The sequence below is a fragment of the Lissotriton vulgaris genome, chromosome 1_1 (assembly GCF_964263255.1).
Source record: "Lissotriton vulgaris chromosome 1_1, aLisVul1.2, whole genome shotgun sequence".
NCBI classification, from domain to species: Eukaryota; Metazoa; Chordata; class Amphibia; order Caudata; family Salamandridae; genus Lissotriton; species Lissotriton vulgaris.
Window position 1 is genome coordinate 2,029,845,459 of NC_141685.1, and position 19,346 is coordinate 2,029,864,804.

At 44.7% G+C, this 19,346-nt stretch overlaps 1 protein-coding gene across 2 annotated transcripts in view; it reads right to left on the reverse strand.

Annotated features, from left to right (window-relative positions):
* The window catches only part of IRAG2 (inositol 1,4,5-triphosphate receptor associated 2), a 1,414,859-nt gene that overhangs the window by 395,586 nt on the left and 999,927 nt on the right, over window positions 1-19,346 (reverse strand). For both annotated transcript variants that reach the window (XM_086920312.1, XM_086920307.1), the window contains exons 21-22: window positions 10,182-10,338; window positions 9,764-9,842 (exon numbers count right to left, since the gene is read on the reverse strand). In XM_086920312.1, coding sequence (XP_086776438.1) covers window positions 9,764-9,842; window positions 10,182-10,338 — 236 coding nt within the window. The remainder of the gene's footprint in view (window positions 1-9,763; window positions 9,843-10,181; window positions 10,339-19,346) is intronic.

Sequence of the window (19,346 nt, forward strand, 5' to 3'; positions counted from 1 at the left end):
ATCTCTGACATCATGGCAGGTATTTGATTGTCTGTAAGCTCACTTTGGGGTTTGGGTAAGTTGAGGCAGTGGGATCAAGGTATACAGAGTAGCTTTGAGGGAATCTTATTCTGGGACCACAACCCCATCATGGCATGTTGTGTTGAGAACGCGACACAGTACACTGATGGCCGCTATTAAAAAGCTTGCAACCCTCAAGCAAACTGTGGGAGAAGATAGCATTTGAAGATAGGTCAAAACCAGCCTCACTTGCACAAACTGTTGATCTTTGAACAGTGGTAGAATGTGAAACCTGCGCTGAGGGTCGTAAAAAGTGCAAAAAAATCAGTCAATATCATTGTGGCACAGTACCCTTGGGCACAACTTTCTTATGATGCAGTGGCACAGTCTGCTCAGGCACAACTTCACAATGGCACAGTCCGCATGAGCACAGATTCAATATGTCACAGAGGCAAAGTCTGCTCACACAGAAGTTCTGGATGTTGCAATGGCACAGTTCGCTTAGGCACAAGTTTATGGCGTTACTGCGCTTTCTGACAAACTGCTTATTTAGAGATACTATGCCTAAAATGAGACATTGCGTTTTTCTCTCATCACTCTTCCCTGTGGTTGGTTCTCTTTGGTAGAGCTCTAAATTTCTCTCGTAATTCCAAAATTTCTTCGAGAGAGAAACTCTCTTCCATCCCATCCTCACTTAGCAAAGCCCATCTAACTCCATTTATGACAACGGGTAGAAGCCTCAGATGAGAACTTTGAAAAATGTGATCTTCACATCCCTATGCTCCTCCAGTCTCTCAGAGACCTCAGCCTACATATCCCTCCTAGACCTCTGAGACCTTCTCCATCCACTTCCTTTCTGCTGGGCTGGAGTTCATTCTTGAATCACCATACCCTGGCTAGCCCATCCTTCTCTAAATTCGTCTTCACTGACCATGCCTTTAACCCTCCTGCTCTTTTCCTCAGTACCCCCCTCTCAGTCCCACTGTCAGTCTGTTTTATACCCTTATCCAATCCCTATTGGAAGAATTTTCCAGATAATCCGAGTTCTCCAAGTTCTGATACTTATGTCTACCTGTACCTCCAGACTTTCCCATCCACGATCTTCAACAACATTCAATCCATCCCAGACTCCACTCAGTTCACATTTCTCCCCCTTTCCCATAAGTCAGGTAACGTTCCTCAAACCTGGAGCTTCAACGCCTACCTTTAATGCAGCAGGACGTGTCCCCTTATGTTCTACTAACCCAACCAGGCCCCTTCGCCCTTTCCTACAATCACAACACAAGTCTCCTGTCAGGAATGCAATAAATCGGTGTACTCCATTTTATAATTTGTCCCACATTCACCAAGCTCAACTGTACCTGTGGCAAAGAGCAACTATTCATCAATATATCCAATGTCTTCATTTCCAAATAAACAATTTAGAATATCTCGCAATGGCAGTTGCCCGGCTCACATGCAGAAACCCCAACTATTTGGCCTCAAATCATTTGACTCGTAACATCTTAACTAGCTGGGTAAAATCTCTAGAAATGAACAGATGAACCATTAGGCACTCCACCCCCATACACAACCATCCACGGTGCCCTCACAGAAGGATTCCTCCTCCCACTACTGATGAAATTAAAACTTTACTGGCAGACAGTTGTTCTAAGGGTGACATCCCTATCAGAAGTAAGACGCACTTTGACTCACCTTATACTAGTCGAGAATTACTCAATCTGGTTTTACTCAATGATTCTTTTTCTGCTCGTCATATATCGATTGGCCGACTGTATTAGTTCATGGTCCTCACCAATTCAGTAACTGCCTAGCTCCTTGCCATTAGATGCTTATCCCAAAAGCATTATACTGCTCGTGTTGTATTACTGTTTGATGCCTATGCCTAATGTATTGTACTGCTCATGTCGTATTGCTCTTAGAAGCCTATCCATAATGCATTATACTGCTCATGTGTTATCACTCTTAGATACCCATCACCAATCTATTATACTGCTAGTGTTTTATTATATCCGCTTTAGTATTATACATGCTATGTATTGCCATTGTTCACAGATTTTCTAAACCTATTCTGTGTAAGGCACTCTGATGTTCCAGGGTCGTTTTTATGCTACACAATCCAATATATTAAAGAGGAGTAAGTGTACTCAAATCTGATTTCTGTTAATGTTTTAGGTTTGCCACAATAAGTTTTGTGAATGAGCAAATATGCATAAGTGTACATAACTCGTGGCCATAAATGTACGATATGTACAATTAGACATTTGTCCGCATCTGTCCCACATTGCCTTGCCGACAATGATGTATACAAGGCATTCAATTAGTCCCTGCGAAAACATAGCACAGCAGCTTTATGAATGATACACAGTGAGGGGACTCCCAAATAAAGAATAATGCATGTAGGTCCTTGATAAGGAGCTTCTCGTCTGCCATCTTGAATCATCATAGAACATGCTTTGCACTTTTAGCTAGTCTTTGATTTCTTCCCTCACTACTGGAGGAAATGAAATTGCCTTATCAAAAAAACTTTTCACATCAACATTAACCACCACTTCTAATAAAAAAGATTCACACCAGCAGTTCTCAATAATGTCGGAAGAGAAAGAAATTGCAAACAGTACTACATGACTCGCATCCTGAGAAACAATACGTGGGAGCCATGTTATTTATTTACAGTCAAATCATTTATTTTGCCCTGTCCTTGTCTGAAAATTCCCAGGTGCAGCATTACTAGCTTGAATTGGAATCTTAATGTAAAGAATACATTTAAATTTTAGTAGATTCTATTTTATTGCAAATTTCAATATTATCTTAAAATCCATTTTACCGCATTGATCACTGTGTTCATTTTGCAGCAAACTGTTAAGTGTGAAAGCTCTACTGAAACCTACAGAAACAGGTTTTTGTGAGTATCCAAATAAATGACCCAAATTTACCAGCTTTGAGATTGCAAGAACCAATGCCTGCATTGGTGGCTTTCTATCAGGACCCTGAAGCAGTGGGCAACTTTAGTTAACTTCTAGTTAATCTTTGGGATAGCTACCCGAGAAATAGCATCAAGCTGCATACCTGGCGATAGAGCACTGCATAAGACTTGAACACACAATGTTCCTGCAGTAAAACGTAGCACTTTTCAGCGCTGCGAGGCCGTTATGGGAAACATTCTAGCGCTATAAAGGAGAATGAATTAAGATTGGAGGAGAAAACTAAGTCTTCAAATTAGAATAAATATATACCTGAACTCTGCGAAAACTTGAAATAAACCCAAGAATGAACACGTGTAAGACGGTATTAAAATAGCATTTTTAAAAGGCAGAGTTCAAAAGGCATCGTTACTGAGCAGAACGTGATTTGTATGTCAGCAGTATCGAATAATTCTATGTCAGTAGTATCGAATAAAAAACAAATCTATATTGTAAAAGCACAATAGATGCACACTACACATGAAGTGATATAGGCACTGCAAACTACGTCCAAATCTGCCAATCGCAGCTTCCACTCAATTAAAAAGAAAAAAAAAGAAAAATCGAAAACAACCCCCAAACCAAAGTAAGTGAAGTGAAATAGTAAATATAGAGAAAAAAAAGTCCGGAAAATCAGCAAGCAAACTGAATAGAGCCGAACCTGCCATACAAACGACGAAAGGGAATGCATAAATAATTGAGGGACCCATTTTGCAAAGCGCTGCATGGCGCCTTAGAATGCTTCGGGGCACCTACCTAAACAGAATACAAAAAGGCATGCCCAAATGATCCAGATATAAATCCCGCTATGGAAGAAACTCAAATCACTCAATAAAATAATAAAACTTTTCACCGACATGAATTAAAACTGGATACATTGCACCAAGAAATACTTACTGCGCATTGCGTCAAAGCATTCAAAGCACAGTCTGTGTCTGCGAGGCAAGCAATGTTCTGAACCCTCTTCCTGTTCCCACAATATTCAAATTCTTTCTGACCCTGCCTTTGACACATTTTCCTAGCCACCTGCTGAGAGCACACCTGGTTTCGAGGGAGACGGTACTCTATGCAAAACCGGCACGCGCAGGGGCTGGCAGCTTCCGCCTACCAAGGCCCTGCACGCGCGCTGGGGTCCTGCGCTGAAGTTTATGTAACGCATCAATGCATTCTGACAAAAAGAGAAACCCATTCAGCCGTGATGAATGCTGCTGTTCAGGCCTCTTAAACCAGCCCTACTACTTTCAGAAGCATTTCGAGAAAGACTGGCACATTTTTAACTTTGCATTCTTAAGAAACAAAAGATAGCAGCGGGTCGGTCACATGCAACTATGAAGATGAGTGAATAAGGTATTACATTCTCGAGATCACAAATCACAATGAACTAAATTAGCAGTGACAAGGATAAGACGATGCTTTTCGGAGGACGGTTCGAAAGGTCACTTTGAAAGGCATAGCAGACGAGTGAAGAAATGAACACCACATAATGTATGTACACAGGTAAAGGGGTAAGGCTGATGAGAGGGGCGTGAGTTATCAATACATTACTTGAACCGTGTTAGGGTGACCAACTGGCATTGGTGCAAATTCAGGACGGTGAGTGTAAAAATTCAGGACAAAGGGTCAAAATTCAGGACACAAATTCAGGACAGGAGGTCAAAATTCAGGACAAAACTTCAGGACAATAGGTACATTTTACAGACACATCAGATGTCGCACAATAGTATATAAGTAAGCCCAGCCATTTCCAAACATATTCAACCATTTGCAAACCTATCTATCATGTATCCTTCCATCTATCATTTCACACATCCATCCCTTCATCCATCCCCTCATCCATCCTTTCACTCTCCATTATCCATCCATCCACCCTTTCACCGTATCCATCTGTACACTTATCCATCCACTCTTCATCCCATCCATCCATTCACTCATCCATTCAGCCATTTACCCTTTCACCAATCCAGCCATCCTTTCACTTACTAATCCTTCCACCCATCCACTCTTTTAGTCATCCATCCATCCTCCCTTTCACTCTCCATCGACCCTTTCACTTAGCCATCCTTCCTTCCATCCATCCACCCATCCATCCATCCATCTACTCATCCACTCATAAATCCATCCCTTGACCCTATCACTCATCCATCTATCATTTCACTCCTTCACATATCTATTCATCCTTTTGTCCATTTAACCTCCCTTTCACTCACTCATCCATCCTTACATCCACCCTTTCACTCATACGTCCATTCATTCACCCTTGCACTTATCAATCCATCATTCCATCCATCATTTCACTCATCCACCCACCCACCCATCATCCACCCAACTATCCACCCACCCACCAACTCATCCATCCTTTCACCCACCCACCATCCACCCACCCACCCACCCACCCATCCATCCATCCTTTCACCCACCCATCATCCATCCATCCATACGTCCTTCCCCTCATCATCCATCCATCCATCCATCCATCCATACGTCCTTCCCCTCATCATCCATCCATCCTTTTCCCTCATCATCCATCCATCCTTTTCCCTCATCATCCATCCATCCTTCTACCCACCCACTCATCATCCATCCATCCTTCCCCTCATCATCCATCCATCCTTCCCCCTCATCATCCATCCATCCTTTCACCCACCCCTCATCATCCATCCATCCACCCTTCCCCTCATCATCCATCCATTCACCCTTCCCCTCATCATCCATCCATCCACCCTTCCCCTCATCATCCACCCTTCCCCTCATCATCCATCCATCCCCTCCATCCATTCCCTCATCCATCCATCCATCCCCTAATCCATCCATCCATCCCCTAATCCATCCATCCATCCCCTAATCCATCCATCCTTCCCCTCATCCATCCATCCATCCTTCCCCTCATCCATCCATCCTTCCCCTCATCCATCCATCCTTCCCCTCATCCATCCATCTTTTCCCTCATCCATCCATCCTTCCCCTACTCCATCCATTCTTCCTTCCCCTCCTCCATCCATCCTTCCTTCCCCTCCTCCATCCATCCTTCCTTCCCCTCATCCATCCATCCTTCCTTCCCCTCATCCATCCATCATTCCCCTCATCCATCCATCCTTCCCCTCACTCATCAATCCATCCATCCTCTCCTATTATCCATTCATTCAATCTTTCATTCATTCATCCATTCACCCTTTCACTAATTCATCCAGCCATTCACCCATCCCCTCATCCATCCATCCTTCCCCTCATCCATCCATCCCCTCATCCATCCATCCTTCCCCTCATCCATCCATCCATCCCCTCATCCATCCATCCATCCATCCATCCCCTCATCCATCCATCCTTCCCCTCATCCATCCATGTTTCCCCTCATCCATCCATCCATCCCCTCATCCATCTTTCCCCTCACCCATCCATCCATCCCATCCATCCTTCCCCTCATCCATCCATCCCCTCATCCATCCTTCCTTCCTTCCCCTCATCCATCCATCCTTCCCCTCATCCATCCATCCTTCCCCTCACCCATCCATCCATCCATCCCATCCATGTATCCATCCCCTCATCCATCCATCCTTCCCCTCATCCATCCATCCTTCCCCTCATCCATCCATCCTTCCCCTCATCCATCCATCCATCCATCCCCTCATCCATCCATCCTTCCCCTCATCCATCCATCCTTCCCCTCATCCATCCTTCCCCTCATCCATCCTTCCCCTCATCCATCCATCCTTCCCCTCATCCATCCTTCCCCTCATCCATCCTTCCCCTCATCCATCCATCCTTCCCCTCATCCATCCATCCTTCCCCTCATCCATCCATCCTTCCCCTCACTTATCAATCCCTCCATCCATCCTCTCCCATTATCCATTTATTCAATCTTTCATTCATCCATTCACCCTTTCACTAATTCATCCAGCCATTCACCCATCCCTTCACTTATTTACTCGCCCACCTTTCCATATCAATTTTGAGCTGAGCCCTTTTGAGAAGAGGCCCATCAAGAACTTCACCCTCGCTGCAGGGGCAGTTCCAGGACTGGGACAGAAGCCACCCAGGGCAGAGACAGGATCCACCACAGGGGGGGACAGGAGCCATCACAGGCGGGGGAGGGGGGGGGACAGGAGCCACCACATGGGGGGACAGGAGCTATCACAGGCGGGGGTGGACTGGAGCCACAACATGGGGGGACAGGAGCCATCACAGGCGGACTGGAGCCACCACATGGGTGGGGGACAGGAGCCATCACAGGAGAGGGAACAGGATCCACCAGGGTGGGCACAGGGGTGGGCATGCAGTATTCTAGTAACATCTTGGGCTCCTCGCCCCCTCCTGCACAAGACAACGAGAAGACAGGCTCTTTCAAAAATGTACAGTACTCACAGGAGATACTCTAAGAGAACTGATTGTCCTCCATACTTTGTTAATCAGTGTGGGTCCGATTGTGCCATTTCTTTATTTTATTACAATATAGAATGCATGTTTGAAGAACCAAGGTTTGCTTACAATTTAGTGACTGTAATTAAGCTCGGTGAAGAAAAGCAGATGCTGCCTCGGTGTAATCAGGGGTGTAATCTGGCCGAGTCTAGGATGTTTGGGGCCCTGGGTAGAAATGGAATGTGTGAGCCTCCTCTAAATAGCAGAGACCTGATGCATTCAGGGCTGTTTGCATCTGAATAGATGTCACTGCTCCTGAACCTGCAGCCCCTCCTCCTCACTCACCTTCGAAGCACCTCTTAACAGGTCATCAAGGGCTGGAGTGTGAGGGTTTCCATCCAGCTGTGCCTCTCCTTTGCTGCTGGGTGTCCGAGCTTTGCTACTGCATGGGAGTCAAGAAGGGAGGTGGGTGCAAGCTGTGCCGGCTTTAGGGGGCAGCAACCGGTGCCCTGTTAAAATGACGGACAAATGGCGTCCGTTAAAGAATCCTTCACGGACAACGGACAGATGGCCGAAATTGCGGACTGTCCGTGAAATTTACGGACGGTTGGTCACCCTAAACCGTGTGTGAGCCACGTGCCTGTCAGCTCTTCGGGGGCCTCGCTGCGAGAACTCTAAGCCCGGCTCCTCCCGCCGACACGACAGTGCTCTGAGGCACCCCTGGGAGACCACGACCGTTCCCACCCAGGCTTCAAGAATGGAAATCGGAAATGCCGTGTGCCCGATATCCAAGGCACAAAACATAACCGTTCAACTTTAAATTCGCTTGAGATTTTAGGTTTCCTGTGACTTACCTGTTATGGTGCAAGTTATCATTTTTTTCTGCGCCAGAAAGCTGCACCAATCTTAGTCAAGGCAAGTTCCATTATTACAAAAATAATGGTAAACGACAATCTACAAGTTAACAAAAAGTTGAAACGATGTATTTCAATTACGCGTGCGCAATCCTTTACCATAGTGCCATATACCACCAACCGTCGTCTAGGCACTGTCCCCAAGCATGTCCCACGTCGATTAGAAAAGTACTGTTAATAAGGTGCGTGAGAAGGGAAAAGGAGGAAGAGAGTAAAGGGTAACGGGTGGGTGAGGTCTCCTCTGTGTACGATTGCAGCTGGCAGCCGTGATCACGTTTTAGCGGGGCGCCTTCATACGGTAACGACTAAGCATTTCTAGGTGCTATGGGAGCCTTAGAGGCCCTCACCACATTCTGGAGAGCAGCGTCATCGTTTTATGTGACGCCACCGGAGTGCCAGCCCTCTCACTGACACGCTCGCACGTATCTAGCTTGTTTCCTGGGTCCCTTCTCGCCTGCTGTGTAGCTTTTACCAAAGACTTACCAGATAGCAGCTTGTCGAAATAGTACACGCCATACTCGCATCTAAAAGCATCCTTAACACTACACTGCCACAACGTTTCGGAACTACCTTCCTGCTCTTCGGCTCATCATTCATTGATTTACTGTGCTCTGAACCTTCAAGATGTTCCAAAGTTGGCCTCCACCAATTTTCAAATCATCAACACGGCCTACCTTCGCATCAAGGGGAGCAGCTGAAACAGCCATGGTCTACCCTCGAGTCCTCAGCGGTAGAACAGATGCACTGAGTGTGGCTTTTCATCACGGTGGAGATGAAAGGCTTGTTTACTCAAACAACTGCTCTCGTGTCCAATCTCACAATTCTCCGCGGCTCTCCACGGAGCTCTAAGTAATGAAAAAACTAAATCGGAGATCAGAGGCCAAGCGGCGTAAAAGTGAGTGCCCTATAATTAAAGCAGAATAGCAGACCTGAGCACAGACAGGCAGGTACTTAGGAACTGGGAAAACCAAGGAGGGGAGGTTTAGGTGAACACTGGGCCAGAAGGTCTCTATGAATTAAGAAGGAAGAGATTCCCGGCCAATCACATTTCTGGAGTATTGCAGGGCAGATGTTGAGGAGCAGCCAGGCCCAGAGAGCACAATGGGATATCCCATCACTTAGTGTTTACCTAAAGGTGTGGAGGGGGCAGTGAGCTGAAAGAATGTATGTAGTCAACTCAGGGACAGGGATCTCAGAGGGGTACTTGTCATGGTCCATCTGTTGACGAAGTAGCGCGCACAGTTCGCTTTCGGTGATACCAAGAATATCTGCTGTGAGAACTCTTTTCTAACCAGCTTCAACAAAGCAGTTATGTATGTATTGGATTTCTACTTACTTGGCGCATCGGTTTGGGGTGGGCAAAGGAACGGTGCTTGGATGCTTCACCCCAGCTCAATACATCTCATGATCACTGCACCTGCTAGTCAAGAGCAGGGACATTTATCCACCTACTGCTTTTATATCCAGCGAGTAGCAGGACTTAACGATGCTGTAACATGGTTCAACCTGTTAGTCAAGAAGATCCAAACTCACCTCTGCACATTGAGAAGCCATGGTGGCGATGGCTGGAAGCCCCGCATCTGTCTGGGTGCCAACTGAGAACACTTCACACCTGCGAGTTAGAAAACAGAAGGAGGGCAAGTGCATGCCAAGTCAGCAAGGACAAGGAAGAGCCATCAAACCTCGGAGGATAGCTAACATGGAGAAAGGCTCAGTGACAATTCACGTGAAGCAGATCGAACAGAGCAGGCAACGCCAAACACAAGGAAGTCGAGAGCAACGAGCAACTCTGCACAGGCACACAGAAAAGCATTTGCAATGCAAAGGTGTCTGCCCCCTCTTGAAAACACAACAGTGCACACACGTCAATCACCTGGAAAAACACCTGCAACCTGCCACCAAATATACATGTTAATTAGTTCATTGTAAAAGTCAACTGGTTTTGTCTTACTTGGTTATGTCGCATACAACTTTCTCTTGAGGCGGAGACCTTTTGAAAAGAAATTCAGTTTTTTCAAATGCGGGCGGAGTTTCAGTTTCCGAATGCCTATTTCGTTCTGAAGTCCGCAATTTAGGCTTCAGCGGAAGAATTTCCAGGGTTAATGCATCTATGTAAAAACAAACATATATATATTTATATATTTTGTTACTTTGAATGCGTACGTCCTAGAATACAAATGATTCTCCTGGCACAACCTTTACATTTGCCCTTCTTTGCGCAGCTCAGCAGCAACAGGAATGACAAACCAAGAAGCAAAACGCATAACAGTGATGGTAATACTGAAGGTGGGGGTGGAGGGAGGGGGGAGGGGCGCACCCACACAAATATTACATGCAAATGGCTCTCATCTAAAGTTATTTCACTCAGTGCATGCAACTACTATTCCAAATATTCTTATTTAGTGCCCACGGTGTATGCACTTTTCAAGTTATTTTCTTCTTAAATAACCACCAGCAAAGTTCCACAAAAATGTAGGATTGTTACATGCTAACTTTGCATTTTGTGAAGTTTATATTACATACTACTGCTGCCTTCAGCTCTCAGAAAGCTGAATATCCCGTTTCTGATTGGTTAATATGGACCCTTAAAAAGGTTCCATCCAGACGGTGCAATTTCTCTGTACATTGACAACATACACTGAAATGGGATGTGGAAAAAGCTGGAGGCATTGTGCACACCGTTCCCTTTGACATTTCAGACATTTGAACCGGATGGTAGGCAATTATATCGAAAGAGTTTAACTTACCGACATTACTAAAGCTATACTGCTAGCAGTCCATACAAGGATTTTTTTTATGTTTAGAAAGCTTTATTGAATATAATATACCAAGTAAAACATGAGTGTAGGAGAATAGGGTCTGCTATCCTATGGTCATGCCAAATTTTTGCTTTTTGCTTCACTGGTTTATGACTTAATGTGGCTGTGGGCCTGCTAATCAGACCCACAGCCTGCTGTTCTCTCTCTAAATTAATGCCAATGCACTCTAGGTGCATTACGAATTGGATCTGGTTCACCTTATAGGCCCCTGTTACAGTGTACCCCAGGTACCCAGGGCATAGGTGCATCCAAGGCCTACCAGGGGCTGCAGCATGTATTATGCCACCCCTGGCCTGGCCTCCATATTTGACACAACTGGCTGATCCGTCAGCTGGGGTAAGTTGGTGTAATCACCTCTTACTTAGATGTAGTATACCTATATCTAACATATCTGGACACATGGTAACCTATAAGCTACTCCTATGGAAGGCCTCGACAATCCTGGAGGCAGAGTGCTTGATTTCATGTGAGATGGTGCTCTGGCACGAGCTGAGCCTGTCTGCAGCTGTCGGGAACAACTCCCTTAGCTGTTTCGGGATATTGCCATACCATGTACTCTTAAGTGCATTATAATCCTTGCAGTTACTTGCTAACTTTGGTTTGGCTTTATCAAAACATGTAGAGTAAGGCATCATACGAATTGGAATACTACCCCCTCGCCAATTCTGGCAACAGGGGTAGCATTCCACCCTTCTAGAGGGACACGACATGTACCTAACCTGAACCCCGGTTAAAGTTAATCCGAGCCTCAGCATCACAAAATGGATGCTGCCACCACAGACACAAGTCTGACCTCCTGCTGCTGGGAGTCCTTCTAGCGAGGGAGGCTTGGACAAAGGGTTTCCTGCCTTGGGAGGTGCGAGCACCACCCCAGACAGGATTTTGTGTATTGGGTAGGACAGGGCTGAATAGAATGAGACATGCCTGGGGCACACAAGGTGTCCCTGTGCAAAAGCCAGTCCAAACCGGTGCTGGGGCTTTCCAGCCCCAGTCCTGGCGTGAAACTGGACAAAGGAAAGGGGGTGTAACCACCCCCCTTCCTGGTCCCACCCAGAGGAGGGACCTAGCAGGTGATCCGGCCCCTAGATTTGGAATAAGAGTAGGAGCTGTGTCCCAAGACTTCAGATCATCCTGAACTCGACTTGAAACTAAGAAGAACTGGACTTCGACGTTCTGCTGCACAGAAGGCTGAAGAGCATCTCCCTTGTGGCCAAGGAGTGACCACCCTGTGAATACAAGCTCCATCCAGCAACTCGACGTCTGCTTTGCCTCCACCTCCCGCAGGAGCCCGAGCCCAACAAGACCCGGATTCCGAGACATCTCAGAGCCCGATCCACAGTCCCTGAAAAGAAGAGACCCGTGGAGGCACTGAGATACGTGGGACCGGCCATCTTGGAAGATTCATGAGAAGCTGACTGCGCAGCACCCAAGGCACCCTCGATGCTGTGCTTTGTGGTTTGAGAAGCCCCACCATCGAGCAACATCAGCCCCCCAGCATCTCCACAATCTGCGTGGGGCCCTTTTGCATTTTGCCACTCGACGCGTCATCCCGGTTACTGGCCCGTTGGCTAGTGGCCATCTTGGTGACAAAATCCGAAATCAACACCGCTGGTCTGGTTGCTCCAGACTGGCCCTTGCTCCTGTAAAAAGGAGCAGCCCCTCTGACCTTGCTGGTCCGAGTGAGAAGCTTGCATCATTTCCTGCGTGGCTTGCATTAGCCAAGGCTTGTTTGCTCCAATCAAGAAGCCGACACCGCCATCAGCTAGAGCCTTTGTGGGACAGCTCGTGATCGATGCCTGGACATCCACGACCTCTTCGTGTCCACGTGGCTGCAGAGAGAATCTTCACTTCTTCGCCTGTTTGCACCAGACATCGCCTGGTTCCCTCCTGGTTCCAGGGTAGTCACTGGCTAGTGGCTTTGAATGTTGTCCCCTCGGCTTTCAGGTCTTCACCTCTTCAGATCCACCCTTGGATCCACCGGAACTCTCCTCGACGACCCGCCTGCAGCATCTTCATCTACAGGCTCCATAGACCTGCACGACGAAACCAGACACACTTTGAGACATATGCACCCGCTTCCTGTGCTTGAGGTAACCCTGGCACTCCGGTGCTCCTGTGTAGCAATACACCTCTAGTGTCTATGTTCCAAGTTGCTAGGTTCTAGGTCATCCGGAAGGTTCCCTTTTCAGTAACTTTGTACTTTTTACGCACCATTGACTTTGCATTGGTGCATGCGTGTGCTTTAAGCGCTGCACCCGAGTCCCGCGGGCCTTTCCCCACTTAGTCACTGCTAGTCCTGAGCAGCTCCAGTGATTCTCCAGGCCCTAGGTCTACTTCCTTTTCGATTAGTGATACTTATACCACTATTTTAGTATATGGTTTAGGTGGCCCCTAGGGCTCATCCATATTGTGCAACTTTTGTATATTTAAACAGTGTTTTGTTTTAACGCATTTGCTTTCGTGCTCATAAAGAGTATAGGGGATACTTGTAGTAAATACATATATATTTTCAATATATATCTGTGTGGTGCCCTTTCATTTGGTATTCAAGGGGATTGTATATGGTAAAACAGCTTGCTTCACATGCCTTTACAGAGTTTAGCCTAAGACTGCTTTGTCCACACTACCTCTAGGATAGCTGGTCTGTAAGGTGACTTACAACCAATCATCATAAGGGTTGCTTGGCATGGTACAAGGTGATCACTAGAAGTAGTGAGCATCATATACCAGCCCAACTTCTCACAATGTGTAAATAGGAAAATGAAACGACTATGAAAAGAACATCATAGGCATTTAACATCTTGAAGAGAAATTAAGAGTATACCAAGTTCAAGAGGCTTTTGTTTTTTTTCATTTTAAGGAAAGGAAAGACAGAAAAGAGAGGGAAGAAAAAGAGAGGAGAGAAAGCAACATTATACTCAACTAAATATGATAATGTGAAATGATTATAAATAAAACAAAAGTTAGGAAATAGTGGAAAAAAAAGAAATTAAAGAAGAATTAATGAATTATAAATGAAAAGCAAAGAAAGAGAAAAAGGCATACATTTCAAACCACATGTCTAGAGCGAAATTTGGTTAATGGTGACCGTAACATCTCTTAATTAATAATGGTTCAGAAGTGGCATAAGCACGATCGAGTCTATGATGATGGCATAACAAATTCCACCAAGCATTATATGAGATTTTGGAATTGTCCTTCCAATTGGTAGTGATGATCTGAAATCTACAAACTTGTGTACATTAGAAAAGACGTTCCACATAGGAGAAGAACTTCCCCAAAAATGTGGACAATCTCAAAAGAAAAATCAGTATTTAAAATTTCATTAAGCTTTGACCAAATATGAGACCAAAGGGATTTGACCATGGGACAGTGAAAAAACATGTGAAGGAGGTCGCTATTGGTATGTGAACATGACCAACATTTCTCGGAATCCAATAGTTTAAATTTATGAAGATAAGAAGGGGTAGAAAAGAGTTTGTTGTAAAAAAAATATAAGGTTTGCGTAATACTTGCAGAATGTGAGGCTGTGTGTATTTTGGACCTGATAGAGTCCCAGACTTGAAGGGAGAAGTCCTGAGCCAAGTCTTGTTCCCACAAAAGTTCTAATTTAGATTTGACTCTGACATTTTGTGAAAGGGAGAGTAGTTTGTATATAGCTGCAGCCTTAAGCGGGGTAGAAAAGTCAGGTGAAGAGGAAAGAGTAAGGTTAGTAATGGGCTGCGGAATATGCTGAGAGAGTAGTAAGGACAGAGCCTTTTTAACAAAAGGGTATTGGGAGGAGTAAGTATTAGAGATATGAAAATGGTCACGAACATCTGAGAATTCTCTTGGTGAATTATCCTTCAGTAAGTGGTCGTAAACAATGATACCTTTATCTATCCATTCCTTCCAAAATAATGCCTTATTCTTAATCTTTAAAGATGTATTGTACTACGAGGATTGTTTTTAAGTGAGAGATATCCTTTTACCAACAATTTTGCTGCTTCTTCACCCTAACTCTTATTAAAGAAGTAGGACCTAGCCCCCCTTTTTTGCACTTTGCCATATCAACTGCAGGTAATTCACTGTGCAGGTTCCTCCTACAAGCTGTCAGCTGGGACCTGTTCTGCAGAAGCCACTGGCATCAAGACTCCAAGGGAAGGGAGGCGGGTGAAGATTGTCCTCAATCCCCATCAGACAAGGAGGTTGGCTAAACAAGGAAATGTAACCTGGAATTGATCTTCAATAGAGTCCAAGGCCCGGAGGATCCAACACACACAGATGGGAGAAGGGAAGTAGCAAGATCATACAAGAGATGTATAGTAACTCGCACGGAGGCGGATGTGAAAATTATCAGTGGTTTATTCAATAACACCGCATGAAGACCGTGATGCTCTACTCAACAGCCAGCGGCAACTGACGAAGCTACTAAGGTGCGAGGACAGCACCATGACAATAGAACCTCCATACATGAAGGTTCTACAGGTCGATATCACAACTGTACAGGCAAGATTATAACATACCCCCTTCCCTCAACACAGAAGATAGGTTATAATCTTGTAAGGGTTTTCAAAATAAAAGCAATAACAAATGCAGGAGATAGAATAAGACAAAGGCATGCCATGTAAGGAAAATAAAATAGCAAACATGAATATAGCAAAGAAATGCAAGAAAAACAAAAACCCAAAAAATTCTATGGAGTAAGCCGAATAAAGTTTACACACTTGTAAATAAATGTTGTGAAACCCCAAAATCAATTAAGCAACAATACAACTCTGATTAGGATACTTTCACCATTGGTACATGACGAAATAAAGACAGCATGGAATAGACTACTCCACCACAAAATCTTGCAAGTACTTTGGAGGCCTCCTAACTCGCAGAGGCCTCTTACAACATTGTGTATTTTAACGACAAGGTACACACTGATCACCAACATTGACGCTCCGATAACTTCCCAGATTATCACCACCCGGTCCCACAACTCTCAAACTTTCACTCACGTGAGGATGACTTAACTGGTAATCCTGCGTTAACATGTAACGAAGAACACAAACCTCCCTCTTCACTTCTCCTGGGTGACTTTTCACTTAGACAATATTTAGCCACCCTATGTGAATTCCATCTTTCCCCATTGACCAACACCACTTGCCACTGATGCACCTCCTTCACTTGAAAAGGACCACAAAACTTGCTCAAAGACTCTGCAAATGTCCAGACCTAACTTTAATCCAATCCCCTTTGTGAATGCTCGACGGACTCTTACAATCGCTAGGAACACGGGGTAAAACTCTTGTTACTGACGTTCTCTCTTCCCCTCAACTAACTCTTATCCAAGAAGATAATAGCTTGGTTGAAGGTTTTCTACCTCTCATAGCAACAAAAAGCACCATGTTGGTAGAAGCAGTCTCAGTGGTACAATAATCCCACACCAAGTCACAAATGGCTTCCTCGACATCCAAGTTATTGAATAAAGCCAACTCAACTGCACCCATAGCCATGCAATTTACTCTCTCCATGATTTCATTGGCTTGTCGATTATAAAGCACAGTGTGAGAGTGCTGGATTCCACAGAAACACAAGAACTCTCATCTCTCCAGAAGTCAACTGTGTGCCATTGTCTGTTATAAGTACAACCAGATAGCTATACTCTCTAAATATTTCACGGAAAAACCTTTATAGTAACTCTGGTAGTAATTTTAGGTAACTAATGTAAAATATACCACCTTGAATGTACATCCATTAGAACAATACCAAATCTCTTGTTATGCTCAACTCTGGCTATGGGACCATTGAAATCAAGACACGCTATGCCACACTTGTCCAGGATCATGAATTGACCTAGGTACAACTAGCGTTACCACCTTCAACCTCTTCGGACACTCACCGCATGCACTACACCTATCAACAATCTCACTATCCATTCCTGGCCACCAACATTCACATCTCAACCTCCTCTTTGTTATAGTCTTCCCCAAGTGTCCTTCATGGGCTGTCAAATAATCTCCTGCAGATGCCAAATGGAGACATAATTGTATCCCCCTGCATAACAACTACCGCATTAAATGGCCTCACAGTGTTGGGCAAAGTGCTCTCCTTTCTCCAACCTTTGAGAATGCTTTCAAAACCTCATCCTGCTCCATGTCAACCACACATTCGTCTTTACAGACTGTGCCACGACTCCACCAGACTACATCTTCCACACTGGCAGTGGCACCTTCCTTTGCACACATGGTCACTTCTACCTACTCCACACTCATTCAATCCAAGGGAAAATGTGACAATCTGCTGGCACATTCCTCCAGCTAGGTTTGAATTCCATCTGAAAATTGGATTCCTGCAATCTGGATGCCAACCAAGCCAATCTGACAAACCCTTTTCCCACCCCACCTGGTGACATTTTGAACAGAGGCTTTTGATCAGTGCAAAGAATAATTTTGCATTCTCACACATATATGTTCGAAAATATTCTACATCCCAAGCCGCTGCTAAGGACTCCTACTCTATCATAGAGTAGTGTCGCTCAACAGCAGTCAGGGTGTGCAAAGAAAAATACAGTTTTCTCTGATGAACCCACATTTTGAGGCAATACTGCTTCAATGCCTGTGTCACTTTCATCCACCATCACAATAGTGTTACTATTAACATTGAAGGGCACACAAATGCCTGCACCACAAATCTCCTCTTTTATTAACTAGAAACACTTCTGTTGCCCCGTCCCCATGAACAGTTTGCAACCTTCCTCATGAGCACTTTCAATAGTTCAGTTTTACTTGCAAAATGTTTTTACAAACTTCAAGTAATACTTGATTAGACCTAGAAATGAACGCAACTGGTCTTTATTTCAAGGGACTGGAGCCAATCTTATTGAGGCAAGTAAATCTTTTTAGGGTTTAATGCCTTGAAGAGAAATAGAGTGGCCCAAATATTCCACCTCAGTAACCAAGAATGCACATTTCCCTTGCGTAGTGTTAGTCCAGACTCGAACAGCCTTGCAAGTGTTTTTTTTAAAGCCACATTGTGAGTGCTCACACTATCCCCAAATACTGCGATGTCATCCTGGAAATAAAAGATTCTTGAAACTTTTGAAAATGTCTGACACAATTCTTTTGAAAATCACTTGCAGCTGAGAGTAGCCCAAATGGCATCCTGGTAAGCTGAAAAGGGCCTTCCATTGTAATGAATGCTGTTAAGTGTTTAGAATAATCATGTAATCAATGCACGCCGGAGATACAATTTTGAAAAATTACTTTCCACCTGGTAGCAGTAAAACCAGCACATTTATGTTAGGTAATGAATATGTATTGGAAATTATGTTCCGATTTAAACTTTTGAAATCAACACTGAAGCGTAATTTGCCATCAGCCTCCTCAGTGACGAGTACATGAGAAATTCAAGCTGTAGTTTCAACTTGTTCTATGACACCATTACCCAACATTTCATCCAACATTTTCCTTACTCCATCACTCACCGGGATTGGGACCCTCATTGGGACCCTCATAACCTTATGCTGAACTGGTATAGACCCTGGTCTGACATATATTTTATGTACATACCCTTCCAAGTCTCCTAGCTCTTCCCTGAGCACCTCTTTGATTCTCTCTATAATGTCCTCCTCAGTCAAGTTGTCAACTACCATTACTTGCTCCGCAGCTTAGGAATTGATCTCAATGTGAAGATCATACTGGTGATACCAACCTAAGATAGGCGGCCTGACTCAGCTATGTAAACTTTGCCTTTGACCGATCTTTTTTTAAACAAATCGCTGTAAGCATGTAGCCCACAATATTTATCTGTTCTCTTTGATAGCCACCAAGATTTAGGTCTTTTGGCAACAATCTTACATTGGGCCACTCTTCCTGAAACACCCTTTTGGGTATTATAGAATATACCGACCCTGAATCCACCAACAAGTCAACTTTCCTGTTCCTGATGATAAACACTGCCCTAGGCCTTTTACTTTGCCGGTCCTTCTTCCTTGAGCACTTCCTGAGATGATCAAACCCATAGAACTCTATCAGACCTAACTGTGTAGTCCGCACTAGATGTCTCTTCTGACAGCGTGGCTATTTTGCCTGTATTGATTTCTCTACACAGCCTAGTGAAATGACCTTTGCGGCCATACTCTCTACACTCCTTTCCAATAGCCCAATCATTTTTTAAATCAGCTTTATGGTAGCTACTACCACATTTTGTGCACACCCTATTTCCCCTTTTGGTTGAAAAGATCTTATTTCTTGAAACTTCCCCCCCTTTGTGTTAGGTTTTGAGAACACAGCTACATCTCCATCCACCCTTTCCACCATCGAGGTCTC